Source organism: Gymnoscopelus microlampas (genome assembly GCF_963454915.1).
Source record: "Gymnoscopelus microlampas genome assembly, chromosome: 12".
Lineage (NCBI taxonomy): Eukaryota > Metazoa > Chordata > Actinopteri > Myctophiformes > Myctophidae > Gymnoscopelus > Gymnoscopelus microlampas.
In genome coordinates, this window is record NC_139949.1 from 10,800,444 (window position 1) to 10,819,545 (window position 19,102).

The following is a 19,102-nucleotide window of genomic DNA, read 5'->3' on the forward strand; positions in this document are numbered from 1 at the left end:
TCAAGTTCAAGGACTCTGCTATCGACTTTCATGGTCTTTTATAGGAATAGGTGAACTCACATTCAGCCTGGTTTAACGATCCTGGCTTGACAGGTCACTCCTTCTCAGCCAGGCTTGCCGTTCGTGGAACTGAATAAACCAGGCTGAACAGCGCAGGCTTGTCAAACCTGGATTTTCCTTTTAAACCAGGATAATTTAATTCCGCTTTCGTGGAATAGACCCCAGATAGCAGAGTAGTTAGAGCATGTACCACATGGGCTTTAATGCCTGGCAGCGAGTCCCTGGTTCAATTCCGAGCCAGAAGGACCATTTGCTGCATGTCACTGCCCTACTCTCTCTCTCTCTGTGTGTTTCCTGTCTCTCTACACTAACCCATCAAAAATAAAGCATAAACATAATTAATAAAAATAGTTAATAATAATAATAATCACAAATGCAGTCCCCATCCAATCTGGATGATCAACATTTTTCATTTAATAGAATGTTTTGCTGCAGAATCCGGATGTTCATTGGATATGCAATAAATAATAATAATAATAAGGGTAATAATAATAATAATAATAATAATAATAAATGTATTGAGTTTATACAGCCTTTCTCAGCTGTTTCTTTAAATGCTTCACAATAACAAACTATGGTTAATAAACAAAATTAAAAAGTAAGAATAAAAGGGGTGAGACATCTTTGGTTATTTTAGAAAGGTAAGAGAAAGAAAAAGTAAGAGTTTTGAGATGAAAATGAGCAAGCCCATTTGTCCCAATGACATGTTGTGAGCTTGTAGATCGGCTATTTTCGCTAAATGGATTTTGATCTTCAAATTGATTTATTGATTTAACAGGATATTGACATAGAAATGTGATTACAAAAAGTAATCAATAGATTAATCACTGATAAGGTCATCAATGGTTGCAGCCATTAACCTATCTGAAATAATAATAATAATACATTATTTAATAAATGATTTGAGTTTATAAAGCGCTCAGCAGTTGAAACAAATATTTAAGTGTTTCACGATAAGAAATTATAGTAAAGAAACATGTAAAGAAAATTAAAAATGAGAATAACAGGGGTGAGAAATCAGAGGGCTACTATAGGAAGGTTCAAAAGGCTTGCTGGTAAAAAGTTCTAAGATGAAAATGAGTGATAAAATATCAACAAGCCAACTAAGTTGACATGTTGTGAGCTTGCAGATCGGCTATTTAAGCTATTTTTCCACAACAATGTAAAATAGGGTAAGTTCATCAGATTTAGTCGTTTATGGAAAATAATCACTAAGATCATCGATAGTTGCAGCCCTTTATAACTACTATTCACTGTTTAGTGAATTAACTTTAGATAGCTCGCTCTTCATATTTCCAGAGGCACAGACCAGTAAACATTAAATAGAGATGAAAATAGTTACATTTCATTGTTACTGTTATTACATTATTGTTATTGTTAGCTGGACTGTTTTGTATCAAACCTTGAATGACTGTAACATTGCTAACATTAGCAGTTTAGCATCAACTAGGAGTAAAATGCTACATTGAAGCTTCACACTGGGGAGACAAACATTAGAAACAGTTAATTATTTGCTACATACCTCTGATCCCACCATGAAAAAGTCTCCATCTGGTTCCAACTGGAATTTAACAGGCTTCTGCGCTAATGTGTTGTTTAATGACAACATTGTGCTGTTGTTGTTGTTGTTGTTGTCATGTGGACAGTGGTTGCTGTGTGCGGCAGACAGGAAGTAGCTTCTTCTTCTATTACTTATCGTGCCGTGGGTTGTACATCGAGTTAGGGGTTGTAGCCCTGCAACATGACTGGAATGAACTTCAACAGTGTTTGCATTTTCTCCAAACGGCCCGTGCGTCTACATAAACGTTCATATTTCAAATATAAAATGCTTAACTCATGGCCACGGATGTTACAATTCTGTACGTTTCCTCAGAAGTACCTGTATTTTCCGTATTGTTCAATAAAAAGCATTTTAATCCAATAGGTGGCCATTTTCTTCGTATGTCCTCCACGCTTTCAACCACATGACCCTATCGGTTGGGAGGTGTACTGCTTTCTAATACATTATACCTCTATGAGAAAATGGCCAGTGATCGGATTAAAATGCTTTTTTATTTAACAATACGGAAGATACGGGTACTTTTGAGGGCCCGATACATGATTGTAACATCCATGGCCATGACGTAAGCACTCTATATTTGAAATATGAACGTGCATGTAGATGTACGAGCCGTAAATGAAAAAATAAAAACACTATGTTGAAGTCCATCCATGATGTGATCCATGGAGGTGGGTTGCAACCATTGCTGTCCTTATTAGTTGCATTACCGCCCCACCGGAGTATGTTGTATGAGTCCCTGAATTACTTCACATCATTAAACAAATGAATGAATGATACGGATAACTGATAATGCTAGTAATAATACAATTCATTTTATATGTTAATGTACATTTAAAATCACTGGCTCCCTGTACATGTTTAGGATACATTTTGTAATAATTTGTTTAGTGTTAAATCTCTTAATGGGAACCTTCCTGACCTCCTTAAATGACATGTCGCCTCAAGGTTGTAACTGGTTGTCCCAACAGTAGCTGTGACAACGAAATTTAAAAGTTATTCACTTAATTGCGGGAGGATCGACGTCCTGTCCTGACGTGGATTTACCTGATGTGGATCTCTCTTATCATGAAAACTATAAATGATTGAGTGTGTCTAAAGTTGATTGATTCTGATTCTGCAAACTACATCACAGCTTAACAGTTGGGTGGTCATACTGACCCATACTGTACAAATCATGCAGCAATGTAGCTGTTTCAACTGCATGTACACACACACACACACACACACACACACACACACACACACACACACACACACACACACACACACACACACACACACACACACACACACACACATACCAAAACAAGCTCTATAATCTAAAATAATGTGATGAATAAGTGGATGTTGGGAAACAGCCAATTTCATTGTCAGCATTAAACAAAGGCTGGTAAAAGCAATCACATATTTATTACAATACACACAACAGAACCCCCAAAAAATATGTACAAAGAAAAGGTTCAAATGTAATGTTATGGGACCTTTAAAGGGATGATATTTGAAACGAATATACAAGTATGCCCCCTTGTGGCTTTATTAGGTGTGACACCAGCAGGGAACAATAATGTAAATGTCATGGCTTTAGCAACTAAAAGGTGATATACTGCTACAGTGGAAAGATAATTGTCCACATGAACACGTGTGAATGTGACGGCTCCAGAATATTGCATATTTCTTAATACTGGAAACAAATTGATTCACATTGAAAGGAAAAGGGGATTCATTTTTTTCCACCTGGAAGTCTTTCATTAATCATTTATCATTAAAAGTGACAACTGACCAGACTTTTTGAACTACTTTTTATGTATGTGAAATTTTGGGCTGAAGTTTACTGACAAAGTGTAAAATGTTCCTGTGTATGTACCTAAACTGTGATGATTTTGTGAGGAATCAGCTGTTAGCCTGACAGCTGACATGTGTGACTTTCCCGCATATGTCCCACCTGTATGGACATGAATTATTCATGATTGCTATGTGGAAACCCTACAAAAAATGAGTGTGTGTGTGGTGTGTGGTGTGTGCGTGTGTGGTGTGTGCGTATATATATATATATATATATATATATATATATATATATATATATATATATATATATATATAGGAAAACAAGGTAATAAGGCTTTAGGTGCAGTGGGGAGGGGGGGGGGGCAACAGTTAATAAAAAGTTAATCTATTTTCAGAATCATAATAACAATTGATTTAAATAAAATAATCGATGTTGGGTGGGGATCCCATTTTAAAATGTTAAAAAGGTACAGAGGATTTACATGGGTTGGCAGCTGTAATGAGATTGCATATAATCTTATTCTCCACAAAATGGACACACTGGTGTCTCTTCAGGTCACCTGATTCACAGAAAGGTTTTTCTTAATGGTGGGCACGCTGGTGTGTCTTCAGGTTACTTGTAGTATTGAAACTCTTGTTACACTGACTGTTTTTCTCCAGTGTGGATAAGAAGGTGTGCCTTCAGGTCAAATGAACGACAGAAACTCTTGTCACAGTGTTTACAGTGGAAAGGTTTTTCTCCCGTGTGGACTTGCTGGTGTGACTTCAGGCCACCTGACTGTTTGAAACTCTTGTCACAATGTTTACATTGGAAAGGTTTTTCTCCTGTATGGATAAGAAGGTGTCTCTTCAGGTCAAATGACTGACTGAAACTCTTGTTACACGGATTACAGTGGAAAGGCTTTTCTCCAGTGTGGACACGCTGGTGGACCGTGAGGCCACCTGACTGTTTGAAACTCTTGTCACAATGTTTACAGTGGAAAGGTTTTTCTCCTGTGTGGATACGCTGGTGTGATTTCAGATGGCTAGAAATCCTGAAACTCTTGTTACAGTGTTTACAGTGGAAAGGCTTTTCTCCTGTGTGGACACGAAAGTGTTCCTTCAGGTGACTTGTAGAATTGCAAATCTTGTCACAGTGTTTACAGTGGAAAGGTTTTTCTCCGGTGTGGATACGCAGGTGTGACTTCAGGTACCTAAACTGATTGAAACTCTTTTCACAATGTTTACAGTTGTATTTCTGTCCATTCCTCAGCATGTGGCAGTAGAGGTGGTTATGGCTTTGTTTGATGTGTTTATGGAGGAAGACCTGAGATGTGAAGGCATATGGACACTCAGAACAGGAGAAGACCTCAGTCTGGGAGGTCTGGGACCTCAATCCTTAAAGAGGGGCAGTGTGTGTGAGAGAGAGAGAGAGAGAGAGAGAGAGAGAGAGAGAGAGAGAGAGAGAGAGAGAGAGAGAGAGATTGTGACAGATTAATTATAATGATATGGAAAAGATGGACAAAACATTCATGTAATGTTGCGTTCCAGATCAAAATCAGAGCAGAGCAGGACATTTGAAGGGAAGCATTAACCCCCATTATCTATTCGCTGAAGTTGGGATAATCGGGGTGATTTTTTGTCAGTACTCTTCCGTATCGAGGCGGATAGGGAGAACTTCGGGACCATCTGATATTTGATTGTTGATTGATATTCTTATTTTGAGAGTGAATTTCCCCACAGTATAAATATATTGTAATTATGTTATACTGTGTTGGTAACTATTGTATAACAAGAACAGGTCGATGGCATTCTGCATTGTGTTGTGCTAATGCTGCAGCACAGCTGAGCCATTTACCTCAATACAGGACACCATCTCTTGTGTCTCATTGCTTAAGTCTGAGGTAAAACATACAGGGGTTACCTAAAATTAACGAATATTCTCAAAATTTATGTCTGTGACACATTGTGACACTTCCTGTTCAACAAGCCAGATTAAAGAGCGATTCAGTGATGTTGAACCATTTTCAATGTAGTGAGTCTCGGGAAACACGACACTCTGTTACTTACCGTTGCTGTTGGCTTGTGTCTTTGAATTGACATCTTTGTTGAGTTTTTTAACTTGCTTCTGCTTCTTTCTCTTCTTTTTTGACCGGAACTTTGAGTGGGAGTATGACCAATCGGAGTCGTTGCCACTGTCGTCTTTTGGTTCCCCACACGTGTCAGAATGATTAACATTCTCCTCCTCATCACTGCTGCATTGCTGCACGGGTAGTGGTGGATGGAGAGCCTGGTGAACCATGTTCAGAGGAAGTTTGTGAAGGACCACCGTTGTTGGATTCATATTAGCCAGAAGAGAAGTGGAAGGTTCATCCGTTTGTGGGTGTTGTGACTTGGCAGCAGGACTGTTAGATGTCACAGGAGATAAAGATACATCACCTGAGGAGAAAAGTGTGAAAATATAAGAAATCATGTCGTTAGGTTCCTGTATGATTCATCAAGTGTGTATCAAAATACAACTTTTGTTAACTGACTGATTCTGGTTGTTTTCATCAAACTAAACCTCCTCAAAAAAGGTTTGGAAACGTTATTTCTGTCGAATATTTCTCCCCTTCTCCCCTACCAATTGTTATTGTATTTTATGTAGTTGGAAATCCTGATTAGTCACCTTTACAATGATGTACAACTTGTGTGTGTGTAAGGCTTGTGCATTCGTCGAATAAGCAACACGGCTAATGGCGTGGGTAGCACGGCACAAAAAATTGGCAAAATCGTCTGCAATATTCTTCTGTTGCTATTCACTCTCATTTTGAGCAAGGTGAGCATTGTTGAGTTTGTTTATGCTCCAAGCGTCAACACTGCACCCATGGAAAGATGCCACATTTGTCCCTTCAGTATACGGCCCGTGCAATAGAGCAACTGGAAGCTGATGTTCGAGTACACAGAGTGACAACATTATTATTTGCCCTATTGCTCGGGGCTTATCCTGAAGGGACACATGTGGCATCTTTCCATGGGGGACACAGGGTTCCCTACCCTACCCTAGGGGACACAGGGAGAACATGCAAACTCCACACAGAAAGGCCCTTTCCCTTTCGACACGGAGGAGAGAACACGCCCCACATCGAACCCAGACACTTCTAGCTGTGAGGCGCCAGCGCTACAGACTGTGCCAAAGACATCGCCTGTTTGTCAAGGTTCCAGCACTACGATATAAACATTTGGCCAATCATAGAAAACCACACCCACCGGGAGAACAGGATCGATTCCAGACCACAACTTTGTTGTTCAACTGGCATGGCTTGCTTGTAGCATATATACTGTACCATAACGTAACATAACATACTCTTGTAGTCATTGCCTCTGTCATTCAGATAAGATGTTAAAATTGATGTGAGATGATCAAAGCATTACTAATTACCACAGGCCACCACTTTGTTCAACGATGCTTGTAGCCATTCATTGTCATTGCAGAACGAGAGCTTTCCCTGGTTGACTTAATGTTCCTGCATGGTTTCTTTCGGAAAAACAGCTAAGCATTGTCCAATGCGTTTCATTCCCCAGGTGAATCTTTTTACCGTCATATTAGACCGCAATTTATCATTGATTAACATTCGCTCTGTTGTCAAAGTGACTCCAACACAAATTGCATATATTTCTATAGGTGTATATAGACCCCCTCAAAATCATGTGGGGACCCCCCTAGGGGTCCCGACCCACAGGTTGAGAACTGTATACCATAAAATGAAGAACACCTTGTGATGTCAGTGACATTTTATTACAAATTAAAATAAAAATAAGAAACAGTGCAGTAACAATTCTAAAATAGAAAAAGTAGCAGATCTACAAGCTTTAGAGCTTGTGGATCTTGCTTTTGTGTAACACTGTAGTATGATCAAGTAAGGCGTTAATTTGGATGAGAGATTTCTGCCTGACAGCAACAATATAACATGAATTACATAATAATAATAATAATAATAAACTTTATTTGTATAGCACCTTTCATGACATGAAATGCAGCGCAAAGTGCTTTACAGAGCAAGAATACAGTTACAGTTACAACCAATTTAACAATAAAGCAAACAAAAAATAAAATAAAATAAAAGCAAAAGCATAAAACATTAAAATAGGCAATACAGTGAGGACTTAAAAATCAACCAAAGAGTCAGCTAAAAGCAAGAGTGAAGAAATAGGTCTTGAGCTGTGCTTTAAAGCTATCATAACATAATATAAAATACAACTCTACATTTTGAGGTAGTTTCACTTATACTGTAATACTCTACTTTGCTTTTTAATTTTAGCATGTGCTTTTTAGTGTGTACACATATTAATCATTGTACATAATCATTGTGCCTTTTAGCTTGTAAACAATTTTAGTACTTTTTACTTTGGTACTGTAAGTATATTATGATGCCAACACTGTTATACTTTTACTCAAGTAAATTACAGGCCTTTTACCTGGAACACAAGTATTTTTATATTGTGGTATTGATGTATGAACATGTCCTGAGAAGAGACATCGTGCTGAAAGTAACCCTCTATTTGGGTGTTATGGCCGGTGGGATCCCATCATCGTCCTTTTTTTTGCCATATCCTTTTGCCGCTTGTTCAGCCTTCCACTCAGCCAGAGTTGTGGTGGCTGTGGCCTGGCAGAACCAATTGCCAAAGTATTTATTGTGGGTTGCAGCGTTCCTCTCCTTCTGACACTGCTTGCAGGTGATGGTGTCAGTCCTCTTGGTATACTGTCTCCTCTTTCTGCCACTCGCTTCTTCCTCTAACTTCCTCTTACGGTAGCGCAGGGTGCTGTGAGGCACATCTTTTGTGGAAGTTACAAGAATGGCATGTTGGGAGGTAGGTGCAGGAGCCAGCGGAAGGTGTGAGGTAGCCACAGGAAGCGGCCATTGGGAGGAAGCCACAGGAAGCAGAGGTTGGGGAACAGGCAAGAGAGGTCGTGCCGGGAGGAGTAGTCGCGGTCGCAGCACTTGAGGTTGGGCCGCTGGTGTGGATGCTGGGGGCAAGAGAGGTCGTAGTGCAGGTTGGAGAGTAGGCAATAGAGGTTGTAGTGCCGGAAGCAGAGGTCGTAGCACATGTGGTTGAGGTGCTGGTGTGGATGCTGGAAGAGTGTCCTCAAGGGCTGCAAGGGAAGGTGGCCTAACACTAGCACGTGGAGCCACTGGCCTCTTTCTCTTGCTCGGTACGGGCACTGAGGCTTGTCGTGAGGATGAGGAGGTGGCCGCTTGTGAGGAGCTTGAGCGTTTTGAGGAGGCTGTGTGAGGTTGTGTGGAAGTGAAGACATCGCCAGTGGCAGTGGCAGATTGGGAGGATGTCTTATTTCTCTTCATCTCAATGTCTTTCCTCTTCTCCTCAATGGCCCAACGGCCCTCAGCATAAGCTGTGCTGTACTTGATGCCATCATCGTCCTTTTTTTTGCCATACCCTTTTGACGCTTGTTCAGCCTTCCACTCAGCCAGAGTTGTGGTGGCTGTGGCCTGGCAGTACCAATTGCCATAGTATTTACTGTGGGTTTCAGGGTCCCTCTCCTTCTGACACTGCTTGCAGGTGATGGTGTCAGTCCTCTTGGTATACTGTCTCCTCTTTCTGCCACTCACTTCCTCCTCTAACTTCCTCTTACGGTAGCGCAGGGTGCTGTGAGGCACATCTTTTGTGGAAGTTACAGGAACGGCAGGTTGGGAGGTAGGTGCAGGAGCCAGCGTAAGTTGTGAGGTAGCCACAGGAAGCGGACAATGGGAGAAAGCCACAGGAAGCAGAGTTTGTGAGATAGCCGCGGGAACGGGAGGTTGGAAGGCAGGTTGGGAGTCAGAGAGGAGATAAACCGTAGATCGGGTGGCAGGGAGGAGCGGAACCGGAGGTTGGGTGGCAGAGAGAAGAGCTTGTGGAGGTCGTAGTGTCGGGAGGAGTAGTTGCGGTCGCAGCACATGAGGTTGGGCAGCTGGTGTGGATGCTGGCGGCAAGAGAGGTCGTAGTGCAGGCTGGAGAGTAGGCAATAGAGGTTGTAGTGCCAGAAGCAGAGGTCGTACCACATGTGGTTGAGGTGCTGGTGTGGATGCTGGGAGTGTCTCCTCAAGGGCTGCAACGGAAGGTGGCCTAACACTAGCACGTGGAGCCACTGGCCTCTTTCTCTTGCTCGATATGGGCACTGAGGCTTGTCGTGAGGATGAGGAGGTGGCCGCTTGTGAGGAGCTTGAGCGTTTTGAGGAGGCTGTGTGAGGTTGTGTGGAAGTGAAGACATCGCCAGTGGCAGTGGCAGATTGGGAGGATGTCTTATTTCTCTTCATCTCAATTTCTTTCCTCTTCTCCTCAATAGCCCAACGGCCCTCAGCATAAGCTGTGATGTACTTGATGCCATCATCGTCCTTTTTTTTGCCATACCCTTTTGACGCTTGTTCAGCCTTCCACTCAGCCAGAGTTGTGGTGGCTGTGGCCTGGCAGTACCAATTGCCATAGTATTTACTGTGGGTTGCAGGGTCCCTCTCCTTCTGACACTGCTTGCAGGTGATGGTGTCAGTCCTCTTGGTATACTGTCTCCTCTTTCTGCCACTCGCTTCCTCCTCTAACTTCCTCTTACGGTAGCGCAGGGTGCTGTGAGGCACATCTTTTGTGGAAGTTACAGGAACGGCAGGTTGGGAGGTAGGTGCAGGAGCCAGCGGAAGTTGTGAGGTAGCCACAGGAAGCGGACAATGGGAGGAAGCCACAGGAAAGTGTGTGGAAGTGAAGACATCGCCAGTGGCAGTGGCAGATTGGGAGGATGTCTTATTTCTCTTCATCTCAATTTCTTTGAAGAAAACAAACAAACCAACAGTTAGAATATGCTTGGTATGAACTCTTTACTGCACTTTAACAAAATTCTCCCTTCTTACATTCTACCTCAGTATGCTGCATGAATGTAGCCTGTGTAAAAGGCAATAATCTCTGACAGTGCATTGAAAGGTGATCAGATCAGGCTATAAAACTAAGAATTGCATTGCATTTAACTTAACTATTAAGCCTTTGTCTTCTACTATAATGAACTAAAAATCTAACTAAAATAAAATAAACTGAACTCTGTGTCTTGTTACTCCACATGCAAATTCACTCATGATACAGTTGGGGAGGGGGGCGGTTGACAGATTACCCTTTATGGTAACAGGATAGGTGGGCACTAGGGACATCTGGGCACCTCGGTGTAAAATTAGCTATTACATGATTAGAACATGCTTAAGCATTCGGTAATTAAGGTCTAATATTTCTACAATTGCTACAAAACCTGTTTATCCAGTCATTTTGGGGCATAAACAATTTGTTTTTAACATTTTGGACAAAATAGCCAATTTTACATCAAGGTGCCCAGATATCTAGTGCCCACCTATCCTGTATCCGCTTTTATTACAGCTGTAATACTAATAAATAACCGTTATGTACCATTACATTACGTTATAAAAGATCAGCGGAGATCAACGTGGCTGCTGACAAAGTTGGAGTTATATAGCCTACTTCATGTTTTTATTAACCCACGGGACTCCTTGGTACAACGAAGCTTTAACAGTCACGATATCATACGTTAGTTTTATGTTGATGGATATTGTGACCATCAAACTGTATGATATACCTACAGCACAGGAATTCATGTAGGCAACGACTCTGGTCCATAGCGCTAGAAGGAGTTCTCCTTAACGCTACGTGACCGACCGCATACCGACGGTAGCGCAGCCTCTCGACTTTAGTAAAAATAAAGAATAATCTTTTGCTACTCACCAAAACAAAGACGGTTTTAATATGTTGAAAGCCTACTTTACTTAGTGGGAACACTCCCCCCACCTCACGTCTAAAATACACTTTTTGACCAAAAAAGAAAATATTTCACCGAAAAGAAGATCTGGTCAATAGAAAAAATCCATTAACCAGATGTGTAGGGGGCGCAGTGGAGTTACTAAAACATATTTTTTCTTCCCGGTGAAATGTTTTGTTTTCTGGCCGAAAAGTTTACTTTAGACGTGAGGTGGGGGGCTCCCAGTGTTCCCACAAAGGAAAGTAGGCTTTCAACACATTAAAACCATCTTTGTTTTGGTGAGCAGCGAAAGTGTCATCTTTATTTTTACTACAGACGAGAGGCTGCGCAGCCTGCGCTACTGCGGGTGTGCGGACAACGTCTCGAAAGTAACATAGTGCAAAGGAGAACTCCCTCTAACGCTATGGAGCAGAGCTACTTAATCACATCGGATGATATCCTCAGACACCATTAGGGCGTGAGTAACATTTCAACTAAACTTTTGTGCTGAATTAAAACTTCGAGTTGATAATGGGGCAAAACTTAACCTTAAGCACATCGGAGAAGTAAATCCAAAACATAATACAACATCTCTATGAATTGAGTACAAAGGACCCCAATGGAAACAATAAGCCATAGGCTTTCTTGGGTTTTAAATCCTCTTAGCTGACCTTGTATTGAACTGTACTTTCCTGTGCTTTTTTCAGCAAACTGCTAATAAAGTAATCAATCAATCCACAATAAGAATATAGATTCAACCCACGGTCTTCTGGCTTGTGATGAAGGAAATACTTTGATGAAGAAAATATCTTGATGTGGGGGGAGGTGATGTGGTTCCTTATCTCAAACAAGCTATCTGTAGAGTAGACTGATATATTATAAATCTATGGAGTAGACTCAGGTAAGAGGGATGGGCTCTGTTGTTGTTTTCTCTCTCAGCAGCGTGGTACATAACTATGAGGTTTCTCTTTGTCGCTAGGACGAGCGGATTGGCTGTCTGTGGATTCGGGGGGGTGGGGGGGGGGTCTCCTCTGGGAAAGATTTGACTGGTCGGGATTTCGTCAGTGAAACAGTGAATCCAAGACCGTGATTGGCCGCCCAAGCAGTGAATCCAGGACCGCGATTGGCCGCCCAAGCTCGACAGAGAAGTTACAACGGGCGCCAGGCGTGCCCCGTATAATCGACCAAATTAACGTTTCGGAACATTTATGAGGAGTTTATTTGTCCTCTGCATGTATTAACAGAAAACTCACAATTTAAGGATTAGTTTAGCCAAATTGTGTACAACTATATTTAATTTGTTTTGATCATTTCATGTCCTGGGACAGCTTGTTGCTCAAGGACAATATCTGTCCTTCCAAATGTAGTAACATGTGTGATTACAGTAGTGTGATTAAAGCTGACTGACCTCCACTGGTCTCCTCCCACTCGTCTTCAGTAACTTCAGAGTCAGATTCAAGTTCAACTTCAATTTGAACTTCAGAAGAGATATCATCATCATCGTCTTCACGTTTCACCGCTTGTGATGTCATCACTGATCCTTCAGGCTCCTCTGGTCTTTGAAGTAACTCCTCCTGTTCCTCTTTAACGTGTGGAGGTTCTAGTTCCTCCTTGACCAGACTGGTGCTCCTCTCCTGCTGTTCCTCTTTAATGTGTAGAGGTTCTGGTTCTTCCTTGACCAGACTGGTGCTCCTCTCCTGCTGTTCCTCTTTAATGTGTAGAGGCTCTGGTTCCTCCTTGACCAGACTGGTGCTCCTCTCCTGCTGTTCCTCTTTAATGGGTAGAGGCTCTGGTTCCTCCTTGACCAGACTGGTGCTCCTCTCCTGCTGTTCCTCTTTAATGTGTAGAGGCTCTGGTTCCTCCTTGACCAGACTGGTGCTCCTCTCCTGTTCAGGAGAAACCTCCTCTTTACACACAAGCATGTGCACGGTGTCTAGGAGCAGAAAAATAACATGATAGTGAACACTGGATTCCTTGCATGTAAATCCATTATTTCCATCCTCCATGTTCCATGCACAAAATGAGGTATCCCTTGCTTAGATTCACCAAACAGTCACTAAATACAGGTTATTACATGTGTTCATGAAAACTGACGATCTGAGAAATCAGGCTTCACAGTTTTAGCAAGAAACCTTCTCAGCTCAAAATGCATATTTGGAAAAGGAATTCGAATTAATAAACTTTGTTACATAATCTGTATGACAATTAATCATCATCCAAAATGTCATGGTCATGACAAGCTGATCTCCTGATTAAGTCTGCATCTCTGCAATGACAGGTCAGTTTGACGTGTCACTGCTTTGGAGAGATTTCTTTGGGGGACGAAACTCCAGTGCAACTAAGTATAAATCAGGCTTTAGAAACTCCCAATCTGATTAAGCACAGAATTGAAAGATAAAAAGTATTGAGCATTGATATTAAAGAGTGTTTTTACCGTTCATCTCCCATGTGAAAGCATCTGGAAGTTTGTGTCCATCTATCTCCATGTCTAGATGGATGGGAAGCAGCACTTCTGTTTGGGAGGGAGTCTTTTGGTTCACTGCAGGGTCATCATCATCAACGCTTAGGAAGATATGGAACAGTCACATATAAAATAACTTTTTTAACATACACCCTTAAAACCACTTAAAACCTATATACTTAGTTGACTAGGGTCCCCCAGGGCTCTATCCTAGGTCCTCTAATGCAATGATTCCCAACCTTTTATCCTTGGATAAAAGGATCTTCTTACATCTGAAAAAAAGCAGAGAACCCACGCCATCACTCAGTCCTAATAGCCACCCTACTGCAGGCTTTAGAGAAACTACAGAGGTAGAACTTACCTGATGTGCACTGGAGGTTCTGTGCTGATGGAAACTGCTTTGAATTTCTCATCATTGCCCTCAAAGATCTCTTCACATTCTGATGCCTTCAGTAGCATAACTTTAGAGGCTGTATATTGGTAATAGGAAAGAAAAAAACATAATTGTAGATTAATGTTTGATGGCCTTTTCCATTCTCACAACAATACGAATTCAGCTTTGTTGTTATGATTGACCATGAATCGGTCCATGTCCTGGTGTGTTCACATGAGCAACAGGCTACAAGTCATTTTCTTTTTTCCCCAACATTTTTATCCCACAATTTTGTAACCCATTTTTTCACCCAGTGCCAATTGTCTAAGTAATCCTGGGCGCTACACTCCCACTGCCAACCTAGGGAGAGCCCAGGGGTGAGCTCATGCCTCCTTCAATGCATGAGAGCTGACAGGTGGGAAGTTTCCCTGGTTGGACAGCGTGTGGAAGGAACACGTTATTCCAACCATTTCCTTTCCCCTCCATCAGGCGCCCTGGCTGACCATGGGGGAAGCAGTGCAGAGACCAGGATTACTGGGAGACACGGGGAGAACATGCAAAAAGGGTATGGGCCCTGATGACGCGGAGGAGAGGACATGGAAGTACAAGTCATTTTCAATGGAAGCAGCGACATGAAGCTATAAGCTGAACACCTACATTGACAATCATAGGTTTTTGTTTCAACATTTTCACTCCCCTTCTCTCGCCACACAATTCCTGTTCTTTGCTGAGAATGGAAGAATAGCCCTTAACCTGTTCACTGTGCTATTTAACCCTTTTCATTTACAGAACAGTGTGACTTAAGCAACACTTCAACAGTGACCATGTAGCTGACCATGCTTAGACGTTTTGAAGCTTTTGTGGCCGCTAGTGTGAAAGCAAAATATGTGCTTTTCTTCATAACACAGGGTGGTATCATTGCTAAGACAGTTGGTAATATCACTCTGTAATACATCTTAGTTAAAGTTGAAATCAAAACATTGTATGTCCTACCAAGGATTCAAACCTGGATGTTTAGCACTCTGCTGAGAGGGAAATACTGCTCGACCAGGTGTAATACTGAGCTTATGACATTTGCCTCGCACCGGTCTTGCTTTATGTCAAGACTGACGAGTCATATTATTTTGTAGAACTATTATATCTAATCAGATCTATTTTTTTTGTTTGGATTATATTTTATCAAACAAAGCTCCATAACTCACTTTGTGATGAAGCAACAATCTTCTGCCTCTCCTGGACTGAGGCCAGCCTCTTCCATAAGAGCGGGTAGTGTTGGTACAGAGACCCTCTGTACCAACGCAGGTAATTTCCCACCTGGAGGAGACAGAGTCAAACGTATATGTCTTCTTTGCTGCATTGTGAAGTTTACAGCACACTTGATAATCACAATGCAGGATGACTAAATAGCAGAGTGGTTAGACCATGTACCACATGGGATCTAATGCCTGGCATCGAGCCCCTGGTTCAATCCCCAGCCAGCAGGACCATTTGCTGCATGTCACTTTCCTACTCTCTCTCTGTTTCCTGTCTCTCTACAGTGTGTAGAGAGACAAGACATTTTGTAATGTTCAAGGTTTCTTTACATCTTGTGTACATGAGAGTAAATATTTTGTTCTGGTACCTCATACATTGTAGCAGCAATAAAAAAATATAGCCTGATAGCATAGTGTGTGTGTGTGTGTGTGTGTGTGTGTGTGTGTGTGTGTGTGTGTGTGTGTGTGTGTGTGTGTGTGTGTGTGTTCAATCATATAATCAAATCGCATTTTCTGTCTTCTCCAGCCTAATGTTTGAGATATCTCCCTTTGAACGGGCGACTTAAGTGGGGGGAGTCTTAAGCGTATTACTCAAACCTGGTGTATTTTAAGATGGTTTATTTACTACACACACATATATAAACATAAATCTCTAGTCTAGTACTTCTCTAATACCACTACAAGGAACACGGTAAGTTACATGGTCAGTTGTTAGACACCAGTCAGGTTAGGTTAGAACCCTGTTAGGTATAATTAAACCTGATGAGAGAGAACAAGCACATAACACACAACAGTATTAAAGGGTAAGACCACTTTGGTAGAGGTTTGGGTTGTGTAGTTACCTTGCCATGATGTAACTCCAAAGGTGGGCAAGAAATACAAAATAATTGCTCCATTGATTAGAAATTGATAATTCAAAATATGCTCCTCATTGACTTACATTGTACGGTAAAACAGCTCTCAAAGTCACTCTTTTAGCACATAAATGAACCCAAACAAAGCTGATTCAGACAATATAGAGCATCACCAAACCCAGTACTGTTTTTTTTTTTTATAAAAATGTCAACTTCCTGTTGATTTTACTATTTGAAGATCTGGATCCGGATCCGCAGATCCAGTCCAGGTTTTCTACTTATTAAAAATGGCAAAATCACGGGGGGCACGGTGGCCAGTCGGTAGTGCTGTCGCCTCACAGCTAGAAGATCCTGGGTTCGATTCCCACAGGGGACGCTGTGGGCGCTGGGGGCGTGTTCTCTCCTCCGCGTCATCAGTGCCCATACCCTAGGTGGGGTTGGCGAAAGGGCCTTTCTGTGTGGAGTTTGCATGTTCTCCCCGTGTCTCCTAGGGTAGGTACCCTCACAAAAACATGCAGTAATTCTGGTCACTATACTGCCTCCCCCTGGCCAGCCGTTGGAATAACGTGTTCCTTCCACGCGCTACGTCCAACCAGGGAAACTCCCCCCTGTCAAGTGACAAGAAGGTCAGTTGGCTCCAGGTTGGCTTTCATGCATTGAAGGAGGCATGAGCTCGGCCCTGGCCTCCCTAGGTTGGCAGAGGGAAGGTAGTGCCCAGGATTACATAGACAATTGGCACTGGGTGTTAAAAATAGGCTTACAAAATCGTGGGATAAAAATGTAAGTAAAAAAAAAAAAAAAAGGCAAAATCAACAGGAAGTTGACATTTTTATTTAAAAAAAAACAGTACTGGGTTTGGTGATGTTCTATATTGTCTGAATCAACTTTGTTTGCGTTCGTTTATGTGCTAAAAGAGTGACTTTGAGAGCTGTTTTACCGTACAATGTAAGTCAATGAGGAGCATATTTTGAATTATCAATTTCTAATCAATGGAGCAATTATTTTTTATTTCTTGCCCACCTTTGGAGTTACATCATGGCAAGGTAACTACACAACCCAAACCTCTACCAAAGTGGTCTTGCCCTTTAAGGACATGAATTCACACCATTATGAACACATCAGAAATACAAACATTACAGTGTTAAACTCACGTACTATAGCCATTCCACTCTCGTCATGATGAATCTGACACCACTAGCGAAACAAGACCTTTTATAACTCCAGTTTCCACACATACAAGACCCTCCTCTGGAGTGGAGATTCAAGCCACAGGATGTTCTCATCCCCCAAAAGCATTGTAGTTTGCAGGCACTGGTTTCCTGTTACCACCAGACCAGGCTAGCTCTGCCGTACACTATGGTTATACTCCTTAATATAAACACATTACTATATGGCACTTAATCATATGCAATTTTCCTGCTGGACACATGGATTATTGTACAGTGTGTGTGTGTGTGTGTGTGTGTGTGTGTGTGTGTGTGTGTGTGTGTGTGTGTGTGTGTGTGTGTGTGTGTGTGTGTGTGTGTGTGTGTGTGTGTGTGAGTATTTAAAAGTTGATAATAATAATAAAAATAATCACAAAATAGTCACAAAGTCCCCATCCAATCTGATCTGATGACATTCATTTTATGTAATGTTTTGCTTCAGAATCCTGATGTTCATTGGATATGCAATAATAATAATAATATTGAGTATTGAGTTTATACAGCGTTTCTCAGCTGTTTGTGCTTCACAATAACAAACTATGGTTAATAAACAAAATTAAAAAGTAAGAATAAAAGGGGTGAGAAATCTTTGGAAAGGTTTAAAGGGCCTGCCAATAAAAAGTTTTGAGATGAAAATGAGCAAGCCCTGTGAGGCTGTCCCAATGTGACATGTTGTGAGCTTGAAGATCGGCTTTGCTAAATGGATTTTATTTCTTCAAATTGATGTGTTTATGTAACAGGATATTGACATAAAATTGTGTTTTGATTCATCAACAAAAGTAGTCAATGGTTGCAGCCCTATAACTATTATTCACCGTTTAGTGAATTAAATGTAGATAACATGTTCAATTGTCCAGTCACATCATCAGTAACATGAAATAAATAGAGATGTAAATAGTTAGAATGTTACAGTTATTACTACTGTTATTATTGTTAGCTGGACTATTTGTTTCAAACCTTGAATGACTGTAACCTTGCTAACATTAGCAGTTTAGCATCAACTAGGAGTAAAATGCTACATTGAAGCTTTACACTGGGGAGACAAACATTAGAAACGGTTCATTATTTGCTACATACCTCTGATCCCACCATGAAAAAGTCTCCATCTGGTTCCAACTGGAATTTAAAAGGCTTCTGTTCTAATGTGTTGTTTAATGGCAACATTGTGCTGTTGTTGTGATTTTGGTTACTGTGCGCAACACTCGGCAATGTTGCCAGATTCTGCGAGAGAAATAAGCAACCAGGTCTATGAAAACAAGACCAATAGAAGCTGCTAACACATGAGCACTTTAAACTTATATTCTTCTGCCAACATACGTCATGTCCTAGTATGAGCGAACAACTCAAATCTTGTACGGGGGTCCCTGGCACAAAATGTTTTCGGATGGGGGTACACGGACAAATCCATATTCATTTGGGGGTCCTTCTTGACATGTTTGAGAATCACTGGTTTAAACAACATTAGGAAACAAGCCTAAATAAGCAACTACGCTTTAGAAACAAGCTAAAAAACAACAACAAGCCTCAACTACCAATATTTCAAAGCCAATTTACAGAAAAACAAGCCCAAGGTTGCTTATAATAACAGGACATGGCAACACTGTAAAGTAACTGGCTGCTTCTTCTTTTACTTTAATGGCGGGTTATGGTTGCAACCCGTGCATAACGCCACCTACTGTACCGGAGTATGTAGTATGATGAATAACTAATACTCAATACTGATAATTAATAATACTACTTCAAGTACTATCACCCAAGTAGTCTACTTGATAACACTAGTAATAATAACAAAGCATTATATTTAAT

The 19,102-nt window shown here is 41.3% G+C and overlaps 3 protein-coding genes across 3 annotated transcripts in view; all 3 read right to left on the bottom strand.

Moving 5' to 3' along the window:
• LOC311057837 (uncharacterized protein) overlaps positions 1-1,706 on the bottom strand; it is a 50,131-nt gene extending 48,425 nt beyond the window's left edge. The window contains exon 1 of the mRNA XM_084074943.1: positions 1,583-1,706. Coding sequence (XP_083931069.1) covers positions 1,583-1,669 — 87 coding nt within the window. The 5' untranslated portion in view covers positions 1,670-1,706. The remainder of the gene's footprint in view (positions 1-1,582) is intronic.
• Positions 1,707-3,789: 2,083 nt separating this feature from the next.
• LOC311057844 (uncharacterized protein) lies at positions 3,790-5,893 on the bottom strand. The gene is made up of 2 exons (XM_084074958.1): positions 5,456-5,893; positions 3,790-4,783 (listed from the first exon to the last, which is right to left on the bottom strand). Exons 1-2 carry the CDS (start codon positions 5,856-5,858, stop codon positions 4,044-4,046), a joined length of 1,143 nt encoding a protein of 380 aa, XP_083931084.1. The 5' UTR covers positions 5,859-5,893; the 3' UTR covers positions 3,790-4,043.
• Positions 5,894-7,923: 2,030 nt separating this feature from the next.
• LOC311057190 (uncharacterized protein) lies at positions 7,924-18,467 on the bottom strand (the record flags this gene model as incomplete). Its single annotated transcript, XM_084074141.1, has 6 exons — positions 18,374-18,467; positions 15,187-15,298; positions 13,973-14,081; positions 13,585-13,712; positions 12,559-13,083; positions 7,924-10,178 (listed from the first exon to the last, which is right to left on the bottom strand). The coding sequence occupies exons 1-6, from the start codon at positions 18,458-18,460 to the stop codon at positions 7,924-7,926; spliced, it is 3,216 nt and encodes a 1,071-aa protein (XP_083930267.1). The 5' UTR covers positions 18,461-18,467.
• Positions 18,468-19,102: the final 635 nt, after the last annotated feature.

Coding starts and splice junctions, on each gene's coding strand:
- LOC311057844 (XM_084074958.1), bottom strand. CDS start 5,858: ATGATTTCTTATATTTTCACACTTTTCTCCTCAGGTGATGTATCTTTA. Junction 4,784..5,455: donor GACACAAGCCAACAGCAACG/GTAAGTAACAGA, acceptor CCCCTCTTTAAG/GATTGAGGTCCCAGACCTCC.